This window comes from Taeniopygia guttata, chromosome 2 (assembly GCF_048771995.1).
Source record: "Taeniopygia guttata chromosome 2, bTaeGut7.mat, whole genome shotgun sequence".
Taxonomy (NCBI): domain Eukaryota; kingdom Metazoa; phylum Chordata; class Aves; order Passeriformes; family Estrildidae; genus Taeniopygia; species Taeniopygia guttata.
This window is the reverse complement of record NC_133026.1, coordinates 139,808,856-139,826,363: the sequence shown is the minus strand read 5'-3', so window position 1 is coordinate 139,826,363 and position 17,508 is coordinate 139,808,856. Positions and strand designations below refer to the sequence as shown.

Here is a 17,508-nt window from a genome sequence, read left to right as displayed (position 1 = left end):
AAAGTCGGTGTCAGCAGTGTTTTCATCGTGTGGATGGAACCCCAAGGCCCTGTCCCCAGTGGCTGCCGTGCACAGACAATGTCCCGATTGTCCCTCGCTGGCTCTCTCCTAGAAACTCACTGTGGCTGTGCTCATTAAAAACAAAGCCTGCTTCCAGTGCCCAGCTCCAGCAGCCACACTGAAGCAGCCTCTGTGGGCACCTGGGTTGCTTTAAGCTCAGACAAAAGGGGTCCTGGGCTCGGCTTTCCTAGGTCTGAAGGTTTGGTACCACACCACGACCTGCCTGCACAAGCCCCAGTGCTGCCAGGCTGCCCATGCTGTGCCAGGCTCTGGCCAGCCTGTTTGCTGGGGGACAGCCTCAGATGTGTTATCTGTGTGATGACAGACTGCAGGGCCACTGCTGCTGTTTTGTTTGAATTGCAGAGATCTCAAAGAGCCCCAGTCCTGTGCCCTAATCCACTGTATCTGGGATGTACAAATACAGAAAAACCCAGGTGGGTCTTGTTCTTCCTCAGCTCCCTAGGAGCACTGCTAGTTAAGTAGGTCAGTGCTCCAAACACACAGATGTTCAACACATGTCAGACAGGAGAGATGCAAACTGGAATACTAAGCCATCAAGTGGCTGTTAAAAACTTCATAAGGGCAATTAAAAGATTACCTTTCATAATGTATCCTTTCATACAGGCAATGGAAACAAAAGTGGCAATTAGTTTCAGTTACAGCTTTGGAGTTCTGGACAAGTATCTTAGATGCATTTTCTTTTTGGTCACCTGATCTGTGCATCCATGACTGCAGGGATATCTGTCTCCACCCTGCAGGTGAACACCTGAGCTGTGTGTGATGGGACATGTGCACGCTCCTGTCTGGCAGCCTTTGCCCAGGGAGCAGCTGATGTCCCTTACCCACCTTTTGCTGTTGACTTGTGACACACAGATGCAGCAAACAATGAACCAGACAACTTTACTGCAAGGGAATTGTTGCCACCCACTGTAAACCTCCCTCTACAGTTATACGTTGTGCTGATGATTAATAAAAATAACTACATATGGCTGAATCATAGGGGTGGTTTCATTCATTCATTCAGTTTGTGAATCTGCAATCAAAATAAAAGGTGTTCCCCAAAGGCTCATTCCCAGGCACTATCTGCATCCTTCCTGCAGGAAACAGCTCACTGACATGGGGGAATAAACATTAGCATTCATGGAGTTCACTTTAATACAGTTAGTATTTGCCAAGCCAAATTCTGCAAAACCAGTAAAACCCTCACTGCAGCTCTAAAGACATCAAGATGCTGTGCATAAAGTTTGGGCTGAGGTTGGGTGGGGTTTTATTTTTTTGGGTTTTATTTAATTATTTTAGAATAAAACAAAAGAGTTGAGAAAAAAGTTACCAAAATTTTTAGCCTTTGTTTTATTGAGTTACAACAAATGAGCAACAAGTTAGAAAAGTTGGATTTATTCAAACTCCCTAGCATCCTATTTGTGCAGCATACTGAAAGGTGGGCAAGTTTTCAACCCCAGCTCGTCAGAGGAACGCACTGGACAGCTCTTGCACGCAGGCTCCTGCTCTCCTCTGCTCCCTCCTCACAGACAGACAAATCCAAATTAGCAGTATTTGAAAAAAGTGCACTCAGGAACCCAGGAGCGATCTAAAAATTTAGTGGCAAAGGTTAATAAGAAACTTCTGTTGTGCGCTACAACGTCTAAAGCTGGAGGGCAGACTGCTGGTTATGGTGTCCATCACTGTACCAGCCAAAGAACCACAAATAAGTTTGGATTATGAAGCATCTTCATTTCCTCATTCCAACCCCTCTGGGAGTTGTACTGCATGTTTCAACAAAAAGTGCTAAAAAACGCCCAAAACCAAACCAATAATCAAAAGAAGGCATTCTAGCCAAATCTTCAGAGACCCCCAGCTGGGGCTGGCTGGTGAAAAGTGAAGTACAGGAGCTGGGGAAGACTTGCCTTGTAGGAGCATGGAAAAGCAGAGATTTAAGTATTTCAATCAGTAGCAGGTGGCCATAGAACAAAACAAAAAAGTCAAAACAACAAGAGAAAAAAACAAAAAAACAAACCCCACTTCTCCAGAGCTTGTTTAACTGGTCTGAAATGTAAACTGGAGTGGGGATCTGGGCTCAGGTGTTGATCTGCACCAAGACAACTCCAAAAGATTGCAACTCTTTCTTAAAACACTTCAGGAAAAAACCCAAAAATCTCCCTCCTTCACAAAAGACACTTCCCTCCCCCCAACCAACCCCAAAATTTCTCAGTTGCATTATATGCAAGAATAACTTGCACCTATTAAAAAAATTAACAAAATTTTTATGTTGTACAAATCTGTTCCAGTAGAGGAAGAGGCTGGGCAGGAAAGTGAGTGGGAGAGAAACTAAAAGAAAACTATGTACAAGGACCCTTTCCTCTTTCTTTCTTCTCTTCTGTAATGCAGTAGTAGGACTTTGGCACTATCAGCAATTCCATGGTGACGCTCCATGAGAGAATTTCTTCTCACTGTGCCTCCACAAGTGCAGTTTGAGACTTGGAGTCACACTCTCTCACCCAGGCAGCAAAATAGAGTTTTCTTTTATTTTCAGACAGCATTTCCCCTTCAACATCAGGACAGTGCAGCTGAGGAGTACCCCTGCAAAAATTACAACAGCAGCATATTATTTTTTAAGGCACTATGAACTGTTTGAGCTGTTAACTATGATGAGGCCTGGTTCATATCCCTGCACATATGGTAACACTATTTTGTGTTAACTGTACTCTGAGGCCTATCCTTATCACAGCCTCATGTGGTAGGATGTTGCATTTTTGCTGCATGTAACACCCAGCTAATAACCCCCTACAGACTTCTAGCAGGGATATATGGTCCAGCCTTGGCTCAGGCACATTCTCACACTGACTCAAAATGATGTGTGCATGTGTTTGAAGCAACTACTTTGCAACCACAGGACAGTGCTAAAACCAAGAACACTTCAGGTCTTTCTCCCCCAGTAAATCCCCTCGTAATACTTCCTGGTTTATATGCTTTTAGAAAATTATACAAACTCAAAGACAGTGGAAAAAGTTGGATGTGTCTGTGCTCTGCAGAGCAGCTTCCTGGTTCTGCTATCACTCCTGCACCTACATAAAGGCTGCACAATAGGAACAAAGATTAAAAGATGACCCCTCAAAACCCAACCTTCAAATAGCCACCAACTCACACGTATCCCCAGCTCCCAGCAAAAAACAAGAGCTCTGTGACAGGGATTATGCTCAGTTTTTCCACACTGAGGTGTGAACTTGCAAGAAGTGCAAACATCCTCTTCACCCACCCTGCCGCAGTGCTCACTGAAACCCGAGCTAACTCGTTATTTCACACCTCTATGGATGTTGCAGTCTGGTCTGTTATTTCCCACAAAAGCAGTGGGCTCTATCTGGCATCTGCAATGCAGTCAAGCCTGGGGAAAGGCCATAGGCTTGCACCAACATCAAGGGGAAAAGTCCTCCCCCACCCTTGAGACCTTCCCACACAGGCCCCTGTTCATCCTGACTCACTGGAAAATTTTAATTGCTGCACTGGGTTTTGCTTCTCCCTCTAAAATCCTTCATTATATTAGAGCTTGGGTCTCTAATGCACCTCACTCATTTCAGGGGAAAAAGCATGCCCTCCCTACTTCAGCCACAACCCCTCAAAAATTTTAGGGGGACCTGAATACTGCAAAAACCACTGGTCAATCCCATGCTGAGTTACTTCAGGATGCTGTCTTGGAGCCCAGCACCAGTATCAAACACTACCGTGAGCTTTCTAAACGAAACACTAAACCTCAAGAGAAGCGAGAACTTGGGCAGAAAATGAGAAACCCCAGTGGTGTTCACTTTTGGTGGTTTTGGACACTGAGGAATGCACTGGGTCATTGGCAAGCAAGTCCTCTCAGCTCCTGCAACAGGAGGGGCTGGAGATGCCAAGAGAAGCCAGACTACCTCTGATGCTCAGTATCATGCACTCAGCAGATGCAATGGATGGCTGCCTTCAGGCTTTTTTTTTTTTTTTTTCTACAGTGCAACCTTCACACATGGTTTGACTTTGGCAAATCTCCACAGAGCAGTGGCCAGGCCATCAAGATCCAGGGTGCTCAGCTACCTCACTCCCACCATGAGCCACAGGCTTTGGTGCCTACATCTTGCAGGGTTCATGCTTAAAAAAGGAGGTCATGAAATAACTCCAAAAAAATATAGATCACTGTGAAAAGGTGGTGATGGGGAAAAAACCAAATCATTCTGAGAAAAAAAAAGCTCTTATCTTGGGAAAACCCCATAGGGAGACAACACCAAAGAAAGGCAGCAGAAGCTGCCAAACACTCTGGCAAGCTCTGGTCCTGCTCTCCTGTCTGAGCTGTAGTTTGCTGTATTTCATTCAGAACCAGTTTCTGTTTGTTGAGTTTGTGGAAAGGAGCACAAGGGACCTAATTCTGACTCGTGCTGCAGGAAGGCAGGAACCTCTCTACTGATGGGAAGGGAGCTAGAGCACTCTCTTGACAGAGCAGCTGGGCCTCACTACAAGAGGGACACAAAGCTTCATGACAGTCCCAGGAGCACTTCCAGAGATGGCTTTAGTGCACCCTACAGCAGCCACTCAACATCTGGAAAGCCCAGTACCCTGCAGGAACAGGTCCCCCAGCCTCTGTTCAAGAAAGCTGACCTGCTCCATGGAATAAATCCAATTACAGAGCCTCTTCTTAGTCCCAGGATGGCATTGCAGAGCCTGACATAAATCCTGCTCTCACAGAGGCCCAGTCTCTTGTGAAATTCCCTCTAGCTGCAGCAGCAGCAGAATCTGCCAAACATGGATCAGTTTTGGAAACACTCAGTTTTTTAAGGCATTAAGGTCGTGTAGGATATAACACAAATGCTCTCTAATAGTTCAAAAATCTTTTAAAGCTACATACTGGAGAAGAGAGTGACTGAGATGGTCTGGAAGAACTGAGGTTTTACAAAAGCCACACAAATTCAGTCAAGAAGGGTATGGAGGCCAGTCATCAAAAACCATTCATTTTAGACTATGTAGATCAAGCTGGCAAAACAGCAACACCACGGATATGAAAGGAGAATGTTTCTGCCTGATGTATGGTTCAGCAGTGAGAGACTCATACAGTAAGTGTGGCTGTATGAGAGACAAGAGGAATCCCTTGTCAGCTCTTCAGTCCACCTCTTACATGTGGTACCTGAGGAGCATGCTAGGAAAAATCAAGCTTTTATGACAACTGGCAGAAACAAGTACTCTGTCAGGTCATACAAAAATCTCTGCTTTTGAGTCATACCCTGGATGTCACTTGGGATAACACTTTGTAATTTAACATCAAAATTTTAGCTGAAATTTCTAAGATTGGCTGCCCAATGAAAGCTTAGAAAAAGTAGCTGAGATTATTCCCCGAGTTCCATCCCTGTGGGGTATAAAGATTCCAAATTTTGTGTCACGACTGTAGCAATGCCTCCATGCACCACAGAGCAGGCACTTGCATTTCTCAGCTGAGACTTACAGGCAGAATATAGGAAAATTAAAAAGACTTTTTTAAGTCCCAGAGCAACACACTGAGACACTGGTAAAGAGCAGAGGACAGAAGGGCCCTCTGACCATTACTGCACACTCTTTGCAGCAGAAGTCCTGCTCCTTTTCTCAGCAGGTGCATTTTTCACACAACCACCAGAAAGCTCCTCATCACTCAGCAACAGTTTAACTGAGACTGAAGTTCTTATGAAAATTCCTCTCTGATATCACTTGGGCACCTCCAGAGCCCTGAAGCTTTATGGCCAACATCTGTACCAGGGCACAGAGGCAGGAGGTTCACTCCAACATACCTGACACTGCTCACAAGCACAGAGACGCAGGCACCAAACCTAGGCTGCTGCAGATCTTGGTTTCAGGGTACAAGAGGTTTGTAAGAAACAGGGGTTTCAGGCAACTCCCCCTGCTCCTGCCTTCTTCTCCACTACCCCTCTGAGCCCCTGATCTGCTCTCTCTCCTCAGAATCAATATTTGTAACTGGAAGGGGGAAATGTTCTGGAACAACAACCCGGAGAAAAATAATCCCACAATGCATTTATTCATCACACATTTGACTTTAAAAGGCAGATCAGATCCTGGCTCTCCCTTCTTAAGTGGCTGCACAACAATGGCACCCCAGTGTGCCTCTGGCTGATGTTCCCACATCCTTCTTCCTTGAATCCCTGCCTTTGACACACTGGTAATACCTGTTCCTCACATCCCTAATTACCAACTTTTCCAAGGATAATGCAGGACAGTGCCTTGCAATGCAGTCTGAATCTTCAAGATATTTTGTTTTAAAGATGCTGTCATAAAATTTCTCAAGATTAGCTAACAGAATTCACAGTTAAAAATAATACCACTTCAGGGCTGGTGTTTCTTTCAACTTAGAATGTCCAGAACACTTTGGGACAAGTACTGCACATGCAGAAAGTGGCATGCTAGGCAGCAGGGCTCGCTGCTGAAAACTGCACCCCTGCAACAGGTAGTTCAATCCAAGCACTGGTAGCTATAATAGCAGAAGTATTAAATACAAGTGTGGAGGCACTTCTGTAAGTTCTGGGGTTTTTTTGGTTTTTTTTTTTAATTTTTCCTTTTTAAAGAAATGCTAAAGTATATTTTACTTATTAGATGGCAGAAAATTACCAATTTTCTCAAGCAGATGTTCTCTCACTAGTTTTTAATGCATGCAGGATGCTGAGCTTTCTGTAGGATTAACTCTAAAGTTGTGGTTTAAGGAAACTGGTTTGAGAGAGACAGATTAGATTCAGTTATACTGAGCACAAAATGTTACAGGTTCCAGTGAAGTCAATTCAACATGCAAGAATTACTGACAGTGCTTATTCCAGATTTACACCTGTGCAATTGTGATCAGAAACGGGTTTCAGCTCTCCAAATGACAAGTCCTTTCACAATGGGAAAGATCATATAACAACCCTCCCCTCCTAAAGCCAGGCCCTGCAGCTTGCTTTTAAATTCAAGATCCTGTGAAGAAGAGCTGCTAAACACCCACACAGCTTAGTCTGGGGCATTTCCTAAGACTCTAGTGAGAGCAAGCAGAACAAAGCCAGACTGAAGAGTGTTCTCACTTGCAAGAGGAAGAAAACACATTTGCATGAGCCACTTCAGTCCCACTTTTTTTTTTTTGCGCTCACTTTTGCATAAAGAGGCATCTGTGTCCTAGGCCCTTCCCCCAGTGACCTTTTGTTTTCAACATGGCAGGATGCTGCAAAGGAAGGACCTGAGATGCAAAAACAGGCAGAGCCTCTATTCAGTGATCTCTCAGCAAGGGGGATATTAGCAACTAGTGTTACTTACTATTTCTTCCTGTGGCTCAGCTAGCATGTTTTAGGTAAAGTACATATAGGTTGTTTAAAGACAGAAAGTTTTAAGGTTTAATTACTTATTGAAAAAAAAAAAAAAAAATTTCCCTTATCCAGGACTTGACCCACAAGGAGACAAAAACTAAGGGAAATGGCACTAACCCCTCCTCTATCATGCAGTTGGCTTTAATTTACAAGCAGAATGGGTCTCCCTTTTGTTCAGGCATCCAGCAGACACAAAGCACCTGGCAGAGATGGGCTCCAGGGATTTACACTGGAGCAGGGCTACAGAATGCTGGAAGCACATCCTACCAAAGGCAGGCTCAGAGAAACAGGGCACCCTCAGCATTACCTGTCTATACGTGGGAATTGTCTCCAGATATACTTTCAGAGTCCAAGTCTGCCAGCTCTGTGTGGCCCTCGGGGGCCGTTTGGCTCCAGCCGTCCGTACAGTCCGAGGCAGCGTCCTCCTCGCCCACCGTCACCTCCACCCAGTTGACCTCTGCCGGCTCCTCGTTCTCCTCACTGCCGTGGCCATCGTGGCTGTTGCTGCACTCCAGCCTGTCCACACCCTCTGCTTGATTCCCCAACAAAGAGTCTTTCAGTGGTTCGCAGTCTCTTTTTGCTCTCACCACTGGTTTCCCCCCATTCTCTTCATTCAGTTTTTTATGCTCCTGGTAATGCTGCCGAGACACTTCATTACCATTCTTTGGACTCTCAATGTGTTTTGAGTTCTTTTTCTGGCTTTGCTTGTTATGACCATCAGCAGCATACTGCTGCTGGTACTGGTCAATCCATTTAAGTGACCCTGTTCTTAGTGAAGACCGGTTCTCCTTGAACCAGCGAACTATTTCAGTTCTTGTGAGCCCAGTCTGAGATGCCAACTGGTCATACTCCTGGGGTGATGGCCACTGGGTCCTTGCAAATGTGCTTTTCAACAGATGAATTTGCTCTTGTGTTTTCTTCAATGTGGTGGAGGACCCAGATAAAGCACCAGGGAGCTGAGAGCTACTCAGAAGTTCTGCCTGGCTTATTGCACCATTGGGAGTTCCTTGATCCTTAAGTTTTCTGTATGATCCCATTGAGTCCAAGACAGCTTGCTCCATGCTGTCCCTTATCTTTCTCCGCTCAGAGAACCATGAATCTATCTCCCTCCTACTCAGCTTAGTCTCCACTCGAAGCCTGTCCAATTCTCCCTGTGTAGGAAAAGAGCATTTTAAGAAACTCTCCTCAAGGGCCCTAAGCTGCTCTTGAGTTTTCTCTTTGAATCTCTGGGGAGTAAAATCTGTGTATGGGTGAAATGACCGGCCATGTCGACCAGCTGAAGGTGCTATTTGATCTTTCCCTAAAGCATCACCAGGAATTTGCACAATGCCCCTCTGACTTCTGTACCTGTGGTCACTGAACCACTTTTTGATCTCACTCCTGGAAAGACCTGTAGCCTCTATAAGCCGGTAGACTTCTGCATCATCAGGAAACTGGCTTGCCATGAAACTGGCCTTCAGCTCTGCTATCTGCTCCTTGGTCTTTTTCCGCTCACTGGCCGGGGTCACTGGAACAGCAGTCACCTTGGCAGGAATCTCAGGCACCTGAACTATGTGAGGACGCTTGGCCTCTGGGGCACTTGATACGGTCTGTATTGTCCTCTTTTGCCCCTGGTTTGGGGCAACAGCAAGTGTAATTGGTGAACAGGAAACAGTTGAACCATTTGACACAGGAGTCAAAACCAGGCCAGTCTGGCCCAGTATCTGACAAGGCAAAGCTGTCTGGATGATGGGCTGTGGCATTTTTGCAGTTGCCAAAGGAGCTGGCAGGACGGTGATGGTCTGGGGAACTGCCTGGATAGTACCATTGAACATCTTCTTCCTTGCTTCCTCCACTTCTTCAGGAGACCAACTTATACCATGCTTCAAACGTTGCGTAGCAAACCAGATCCGGATTTGTTCTTCGGGATGTTTTGATGCTGCTGTCAACCATGACAACTCTGCTTGTGTTGGGTAAGGAAACTTATTAAAGGAGTTGATCATGGTTGCGTTAGTGTCCAGTGCAGAGTTGTATTTGGTACTGTTCAGAGGGACTGGGACCTTGGGGACAAGGTTGATATTTGGTGGCAGCTGTACAGAGGGCATAACATGGGCTAACACATCATGGAGAAGGTCCCCATTTATACAGGCAATAGCTTCAGTGGCTTCGGTTATGATGCGGGGGAGAGCGCCATCCACGTGGTTTTCTGTAACTCCCTCTTCTGGCTTTTTACATCCCTTCTTGGTTTCCCCTTTAGGCTTTCCCAGTTTCATCGCCGGCGCTTTATTTGCACTGATTCCCCCGTGAAGTGAATCGTCACACTCTGCATTTTCTAGCCCACTGCTTGTGACAGTGACATCGTTAGTGGCTGTCTCAATAGACTGCTCTAGAACAGTCTGATTATTGCGTTTAATTAATTTCAGTTTAAAGTTAGTCTCTCCTGGGTGATATTTTGTGTTGTGGTCAGATAAAGAATCGTATTTTTTGGTTGTGAAGTTGCATTCAGCACAGACATACAGGGGGTTGAGAATGACATTTGGATGCTGAGTGTCAACGTGCTCTGTAAATTCATTTAAGTTTTGTGTCGAGTAAGGGCAGTACTTACACTCATAACCACCCTGGGGTTTCTTAGACTGATTTTCACCCGCCGGCTTCGCCTCCACCACTTCGCAGTCTTTGACTGAGTTTTCTGAAGGCCAGTTTTTTTTGGAGTCCTGCTGCGATGCACCAGTCCCCTTGTCTTTAGGAGTCTCTGCGCCCTCGGCACCTTCCTGCTCCATGACTTCAGAAGTTCGCACCATACAGGGAGTTGTGGACTTTCTTTTGCTGGCCATAGCAGCTGCTGGCAGTGTGCTGTTGTCCCAGATGGTGGCTTCTTTTGACAGGGTGAGCAACCAACTCAGTAGATCTTGCAAACAGCTCCAAACTTCCCTGATTATTTGACTCTGTTTTGTTTAAAGAATTTCTGCCCTGGCTGTGACCCTCAGCTTCACCAGCAGACCTGTCAGCTGCATGACACCTGTGAAACAAAGCACATGTTGTTAAGCACTGATCAACAAAACTGATCATTTAGCAGAAAGCCACAGCTCAAGGTGTGTGCATTTGCAAGGCCTGTGTGTATTTTGGATATTGCTGACTCTTCCTCCTCATTATCATCATCGTCATTTTAAGAATCAAAAATCTCCCCTAAAAGAATAAAAGCAATGGGTAATTTGCAATGAAGTGCACCACAGGAAGAAAATGACTGGAACAAATAAAATGAACAGACAGGGAATTTTAATTTCCACTAGACTCAATGTGTTTAGTTCGGAAAAGAAGAAGATACTGCTATAAATACTGCCTCTTTTTATAGAAGCTGCAATTCTATTAATTACTATTTTGAAGCCTGCAGATTTGAAATTGAGTGTGATTTATATTAAACTTAATTACTTCCCACTGTCACTTACCTTGTAAATATGACTACTAAATGACTGTGGTTACTAATGATGGGTAATTTCTAAATAAAGCTATAGGATCTGCCTTGGTTGTAAAAGTAATGGCAGAAAGAAGAGTTAATGTAAATCAACACTTCCAAAGATCTGTGTTTTGAGAAATGGTGGGCTTGAAGAAACTGCAGCAAGAAAACTACAGCAGATTTGTGGAGGCCTATCAAGTCTTTTCCAGAAGAGATGTTTCCTCAAAACACCACTTTTCACTCAACATTGACAGAAATTGTTACCAAAGGCCAAAGAACCCCTCAGATACCTTTAAAACAGGGTCCCTTCCCATGACCCCACTGATAATGTCCCAACTTGTGCATGTCACTCCCTGCAGAATTAAAAAAAGGCAAACCAAAACATTTTAAAGCTTTATTTTTAATGCGGAAGCACTTTTGAAAGTTCCCAAATGCAAGAATTCTGTAAAATGTATTTTCTAAAGGATAGGATGCAGACATCAGTCAGAACAAGCACAAAGAAAACTGCACCAGCTTTTTTAGGATCTACACACACTCACCAGGACTGGATGGAGGGAAAAAGAACAATTTAGTTCTCAAAAGAGCTTAAGTAAAAAAAGAAAAAAGGATTAAAAAAAGACTTGACAAGATGCTTTTTAAAATTTATCGTTGATTCAAATTTGTTATTCTTCCTGGTCAGATGGTCTCTGGTTTCATAATATTTCTACAGTCTTGATGGAAAACTCAGATTTAGCAATCAAGAAGTGTTTGGAATTGAGTGGGAGACACGCTGGCGTTTACAAACTGGTGGAGGACAGAAAGTGGAGATTTGCAGAGAGGGTCAGGCCTGCACTGAATTCTGCAGAAGTGTTCTAAATGGAGAATTTGAAAAAGAGATCCAAACACACCACGGGGAAGATCCCATGCATATTTAGTACGGTGCAGATGCCTCTGATAACTGCACAGTGCTTTGTGTTCACAGCCACTGCCACTCTGCACCTCCCAGCCCTGACACAGCCCAGGCACGCTCCTGCACACTTGGTGAAGCACCAGAGCTTCTGGCTGACGTTCAACGGGGACATTTCAGCTCCAGGTGCTTCCCTGCGAAATAAAGCATATTTGCTGAGCTCTGTGAAACAGGGATGGAGCTGCCACAGGCTTATGGCTCTGCCTTGGCCATGATGACCCTGTGCTGTTTCCCCCAACCTTGGACCACCAACATTGTCACCACCATTCCCCAAGGCATTCGCCTCTGAGCCAACATTTCCTTTTCTGTTTCTTTGTTTTCATTCTGCCTTTTAATGATAAACAAACAGATGAAAGCAATAATGCCTGGTTTTCTGTACATTTGTGCCTATTTACTGCTAAACTGGAGCACACTGAACGTTCTCTATCATTTCCACATATTCCTTCAAATTTCCCCTTCTACTTCACCTCACAATTGTCGTTCCACAGATATTTTGGTTGTGATCTGTGAGGTGCTGTGTCCCACTGCAGGTGGGATCTGAAGCTAGAGACAAACACACAACTATCCCAAAGTCCATTTTCCTGATCAGCCAACTGTGCCTGTAGAAAATTAATTTGTGTTGAAGCTTCTTCCCTTATATCAAATTTGGCTGAAACAGGCCAAAAGATGAGAGACAAGGGCAAAACGGGCTCTGTAAGCCCAGCTGGTGCTGTGAACAGGGTGAAAGTGATCAGGTCATCTCACTCTTCCCTGTAGATTCCACAATATTTGTGATACTGGCTTTCTTAGATGAGGGAAGGGAGGTGCAAGGCAGTGTCCTGGGCCAGGGCAAGAAAAATGGAGCCATAGCTCCTGAGATGCTCCTCTGAGTCTTGCTCTCTCTCCCAGGCCACAGCTGCCCCTAATGGTCTGCTCCTGTTTTAATGTATGGCCTCGTGCAAAATTCATGTGGCAACATCAGCAAAAGGAAGAAAATTCAAAGGACATCAAAGACAGAGCAAGGCTTATTTATATTTCACTGAACTTCCCCCCACCTCCACAGGAAGAAAAAGCTAGGAACATAAAGGAATGTGATGGAAGACAAAGAGTGGAGAAAGAGAAGCATCTAGGTTACAGCTTTGAATCAATCAAAGGTTTCTTAAAAGTCAGACTAATGTTCTGAATTCCCCAGTCTCTGGAAGCTCAGCCAGCTCTCTGCTGCACCAAACTCCCAACTCTTATGAGGACAGGAGGACTGGCCTCAAACAAGGATGCTCTGACACAGGGGAAGGGCCAAGGTCATTTCAAAACATATCTAAGTGTATGGAAAGATGAAAAATTCTGTGTGCTACAGTTTTTCTAGAAAATTGTACAGATTGTTTCTTCTCTTCCTTCTTTTCCACAGAGTGGTTTTCTGCACGTCTAATTACTGTCTTTCTAACCCTATACTTTGAGTAGTTTTTTCTGCCACATGAGAATCATGATGCACCACAGAAATCAAGCACAAGTCAAATGCTTCCTTTTAGAGGTCAATAGAAGAAACAAGTTACTTTTAGTCTATGATAGGTAGTCTTGGGCACTCATAACTAGCTACAAACTGTCTTTGTCCCTTTGACCCACACCCTGAATGATGGGGAGGAGAAGCTCAACACTTACCTGAGCAAGGAGAGTTTATTGGGATCTCCAAGCAGTAGCTCCTGCAGGACCTCAGTAAGGATGTCAATTGGGATAAAGAAACAGAAAGTTCCAGAAAAGGATTGGACTCCCCCTGCCCCCCTAAAAAACCATATCTTTGGGAGGTGCATCATGTACATTTGCAGGGACTGCCACCACTCATCCCAGAACATTAGAGAATGCATCAAGCACATCTCACAGCTTTCAAACATGAGCCACTTGCCATAAAATCAAAGCCCCAGCAGAGAGGTTTAAATATGGGGTGTTGCTCCTGACAAAACTGATAAATGATGCCACTTCAGCCCCTCCAAGGCAATGGCTTAGAAACTGGCACATCCTGATGGCAACCTGAGCTGCACTTTGCCAGCTGAGCCCTGTCCACAGGACATGCATTCCTTCAAGGGGCAAAACCCACATCTGATATTCAGTGCAGGGCTGCACCATGGTCAGGTCAACCTCTATCCCTAAAGCTGGCCCTGTTCTCCTTTTGTTTTGTTATGGACAGGACAAATAACCTCTTTTTCTGGGCTGCTGCTACTGCAGAGTGCCCACAGGATGAGGTGCAGGGGTGCAGTCAGCAGCTGCCTTGGGAGCTCACTGGGTACTCCCTGGGCATGCGGAGGGAAGACAGTCCTCATGCCCCCAGCTCACCTGCCACATCTCTTGCTTGTCTCCCCATACTGCAGGGGGTTGAAAGAAAAAAATCTCATTTTTTGAATTTTCTTTTTAAATGAACAAATGGACAAAGCAGCAAAAGGCAACCAGGTGAAAACCAAAAGTGCTTGGTTCCAAGCAGAATCTGTCATTGTGAATGAGGTTTAAACCAAACCACAGAGAACCTGTGTGCAGGAACAAAAACTTTCCATTTGCTTTGCTTCAGCAAAGCCATCCAGGACAGGAGCACACAAGTCAGAGGCAATGCCTTCTTTTAAACTTCTCTCCCCACAAGTGTGTCACAGCACTTATGAAGGAGGCCCTAACCTGTCTGCATTTAATTTCTGAAATTTGTTTAAATAATGAAATAATCCAGCCACAGTCCCCTGATCAATTGAACCCCTGTTAAAATGGCTTCAGAGCATCTGACAAGAGAATGAAGCAGGATTTTAATGGCAACTCTGTGCATGACTGAGGAAATGCCAGATTTCCTATCCTGGCCCCAGACTGGGGAAACTGCAGAGAATCACACAGGAAAAATAAACTGTGTTTTTAGGCCTGGCTGGCACTGGAAAACACTTGCCTGTGCAGCAATGCTACCTTCCATCAGCATAAGGTAACTGTACAGTGCAAGCTAAGGGATGATAAAAACAAATCCAAAAGGTTTCTCTTGCTGAATATTACTCTCTCCCATCTTTACCTTGTGTGTATAGGTAAACTTTACACCCTACTTCCACCACAACAATAGGCAAATATTTGGGTAGAAACTGAGCTCCTTTTCTGCACTGCTGTTCCCACAGGCTCCTCCAAAGTGGTGGCAGAGCAGGAATTTTCCATGGCACCTGGACACATCTCAGTTGCACAAAGCATCATTCAAAACCCTGCGAGCTGTGGCTGGGGAAGTGGAAGGGCAGGGGGGAGATAGGGCGAGATGCTGCTGGTTTTCCTTCATACCATAAAACATGACTGAGTGTGGAGAAAACAGTCTAAAGACAACCAAATTTGAAGGTATGTCTAATTCAAAAGCATGGAAAACTTTAATTTTAGCAGAAAGGAAAAAGTGCATCAGAAATATCACTGCTTTGTGCTGCACCTTGCTTTGAGCCAAGGGCTGGAGTAAAGTAAACAGAGGCTGAAAGAGGTTGAACCTCCCAGGCAGTGCAAATGGATCTTTACTTCTCACAGATAAACCTCACTTTTAAAAACAAACAAACAGAAAAAACCCAAACACTTTAGGGACACTTGTGTATTTGCCAATAAAATCTTTATTTTTTCATCTTCCTGCATTGTTTGCTCTACCCTGTGCTGGCAGAGAGTTACCAGCACCTGGCCTCATTTGAAAATGAACAGTGGGAACACCACCAGCATGAGGATAACTGCAAAAAAACGGCACAAATATATAGCAGTGTTCATTTGCAAGGGCTGGATGATATTTGAAGAGGGTGGAAACATTTTACTGCTTTACTGCTTAGGAGCTCAGTCTCCACAAACAGTGTCCTCTGCAACACAGGAGAAGCAACAGCAAATTACACCCTTGTAATTTAACACCCACACCCCCTTTGTCTGAACATGACATTTAATATCATAAAGGTAAAAACTCCTCCCTACAGCTTTTCCATGCCCCTTCCCCAGCTTGAGGACACAGCAGAAGTAACAGAGGAGGTACCCAGCACAGAGCTCTCCAGCAAGGACTTGTTTGGCATGAATTGTTCAGTCCCTGGGTTTTTTTGGAATTCCATCCCACTTTATTTCTCAATAAATGGGTCTCAGCACACCTCAACACAGATGCCATGCTCTGCCCTTGGACACCAGCCAGCATCCACCTGCTGGGCACCACCTTGCAAACACTGCAAGTTGCTTTTAAGGCAGAGACACCACCTGCATCCTTTTTCCTGAGCTGAAGAATTTGCCATCCCTTCCAGGACGTGTGACCAACCACACTGTGATGTTCATTCCTGGATATCTTCAGCCATCTCCTCTCACAACCTTCCAAGCCTATGGGTCCCTGACTTCCCCAGGATGCAAATGCTGTGTCCCTCTGTGCATCTCGGATTTTAACACTCAACTCCAACCTGTGTGGCTGCCCAGGAGCCACGCTCAAGTTCAGAGCAGAGCAGAAACTAACTGATGTTACTTGACAGCATCATAAGCCCCCCTTGACCATCAACTCTTTGTCCACAAAGGCTGCAGCAATGCAAACAGAAGCAGCACAGGGCAGAGCTGCCATCCTGCTCCCCCATCAGAGATGCTGAACCCAAATTCATTAAAGTTGTGGTAACATTTTTCTCCTACAAATACAAGGATGAGAGGGGAGATACACATTTCACGGTGCAAAAAAAGCAACATGCCTAGGGTGATGTTCTTCCTTCCTTACAACTGCTTTTAGCATGCAGCTGCTACAGTAATATCAAAAAGCACATCAGCAAGCACAGCAAAAAACATGCTGTTGCTCTCCTCTGTGATAAAACACTTAAGAACATTGCTTAATTACATACAGAAGAATAAGTGGAAGCAAACCAGGGCAAATAATTCCTGCATGATAGATTGGGACTGTAATGATTTACAAAAAAACCCCAAAAAATACCAAAACAAAAAACAAGACCACACAGAAAGGCAAGTTTTGTGGACTCGGGTGAGTTTTTAAAACAGCATTTAAGTCAGACCAGCATAGAGCTCCAACACCTCTACAGTTTTTTGTAAGCTGAATAAATCCCAATTAAAGGGGAGGTATACAGACTGTTATAGCAATAATTTTTGCAGATATGAAAAAATGAAATTGAAAGTTTGCACATGTTGGTGTAGACATTTCTAATTATAAAAAAATTCCCACATAGATATCTCTAACAGGATGCTGTGACCTTGAATATTTTTCAACAGGAAAGCAGAAATTGATAATTTTTCTTTCTTTTAAGATCAGAGACTCACGCCTTTCAAAAATGATCAGCAAACCAAACTGCCTCTGGGACTCCTGACTTCCCCAGCAGCACGTCCTGTGAAACTGGATGTCAACACATGAATGAGGGCAGAAGCAAACCCAGTGCAAATCCCACCTCTGCCCTGCACCCCCTGCAGCACAGTCACTGAGAGACTCTGTAAAAACACAGAGATAAAACAAGAATCAGAAGTTTTGGTGGGCTGAGGGTAGAACAAAAGGGTTTTTAAAAGGCACTAACAGCTGTAGAAAATCCTGAAGAACTGCATGATGAAACTAATCACATGAAAGCTGCCTCTTAACAGCTCAGCTGTGATGTGACCACTGTGTAGAGATAGAAAAACTTACTCTGAAAAACACAGGTATTTTGGGGGAAAAACCCTTTGTAGGCTTCACCAGAATAGGCTGTGTGGCAGCACCATGCAATAGGCTTATTTCAGAGTGCACTGCTAACATTTTAGTTCTTTTGACTAAAATGTTCTCATTCAAGCTGCTGTTG

General features: G+C 44.6%; 1 protein-coding gene across 7 annotated transcripts in view; it reads right to left on the bottom strand.

Annotated features, from left to right (window-relative positions):
* Nucleotides 1-1,386: 1,386 nt before the first annotated feature.
* The window catches only part of ZHX2 (zinc fingers and homeoboxes 2), a 74,161-nt gene continuing 58,039 nt past the window's right edge, over nt 1,387-17,508 (bottom strand). For all 7 annotated transcript variants that reach the window (XM_041714059.2, XM_030266640.4, XM_030266641.4 and 4 more), the window contains 2 exons: nt 7,699-10,389; nt 1,387-2,637 (listed from right to left, as the gene is read on the bottom strand). In XM_041714059.2, the coding sequence (XP_041569993.2) occupies nt 7,703-10,204 (2,502 nt within the window). In that variant the 5' untranslated portion in view covers nt 10,205-10,389 and the 3' untranslated portion in view covers nt 1,387-2,637; nt 7,699-7,702. The remainder of the gene's footprint in view (nt 2,638-7,698; nt 10,390-17,508) is intronic.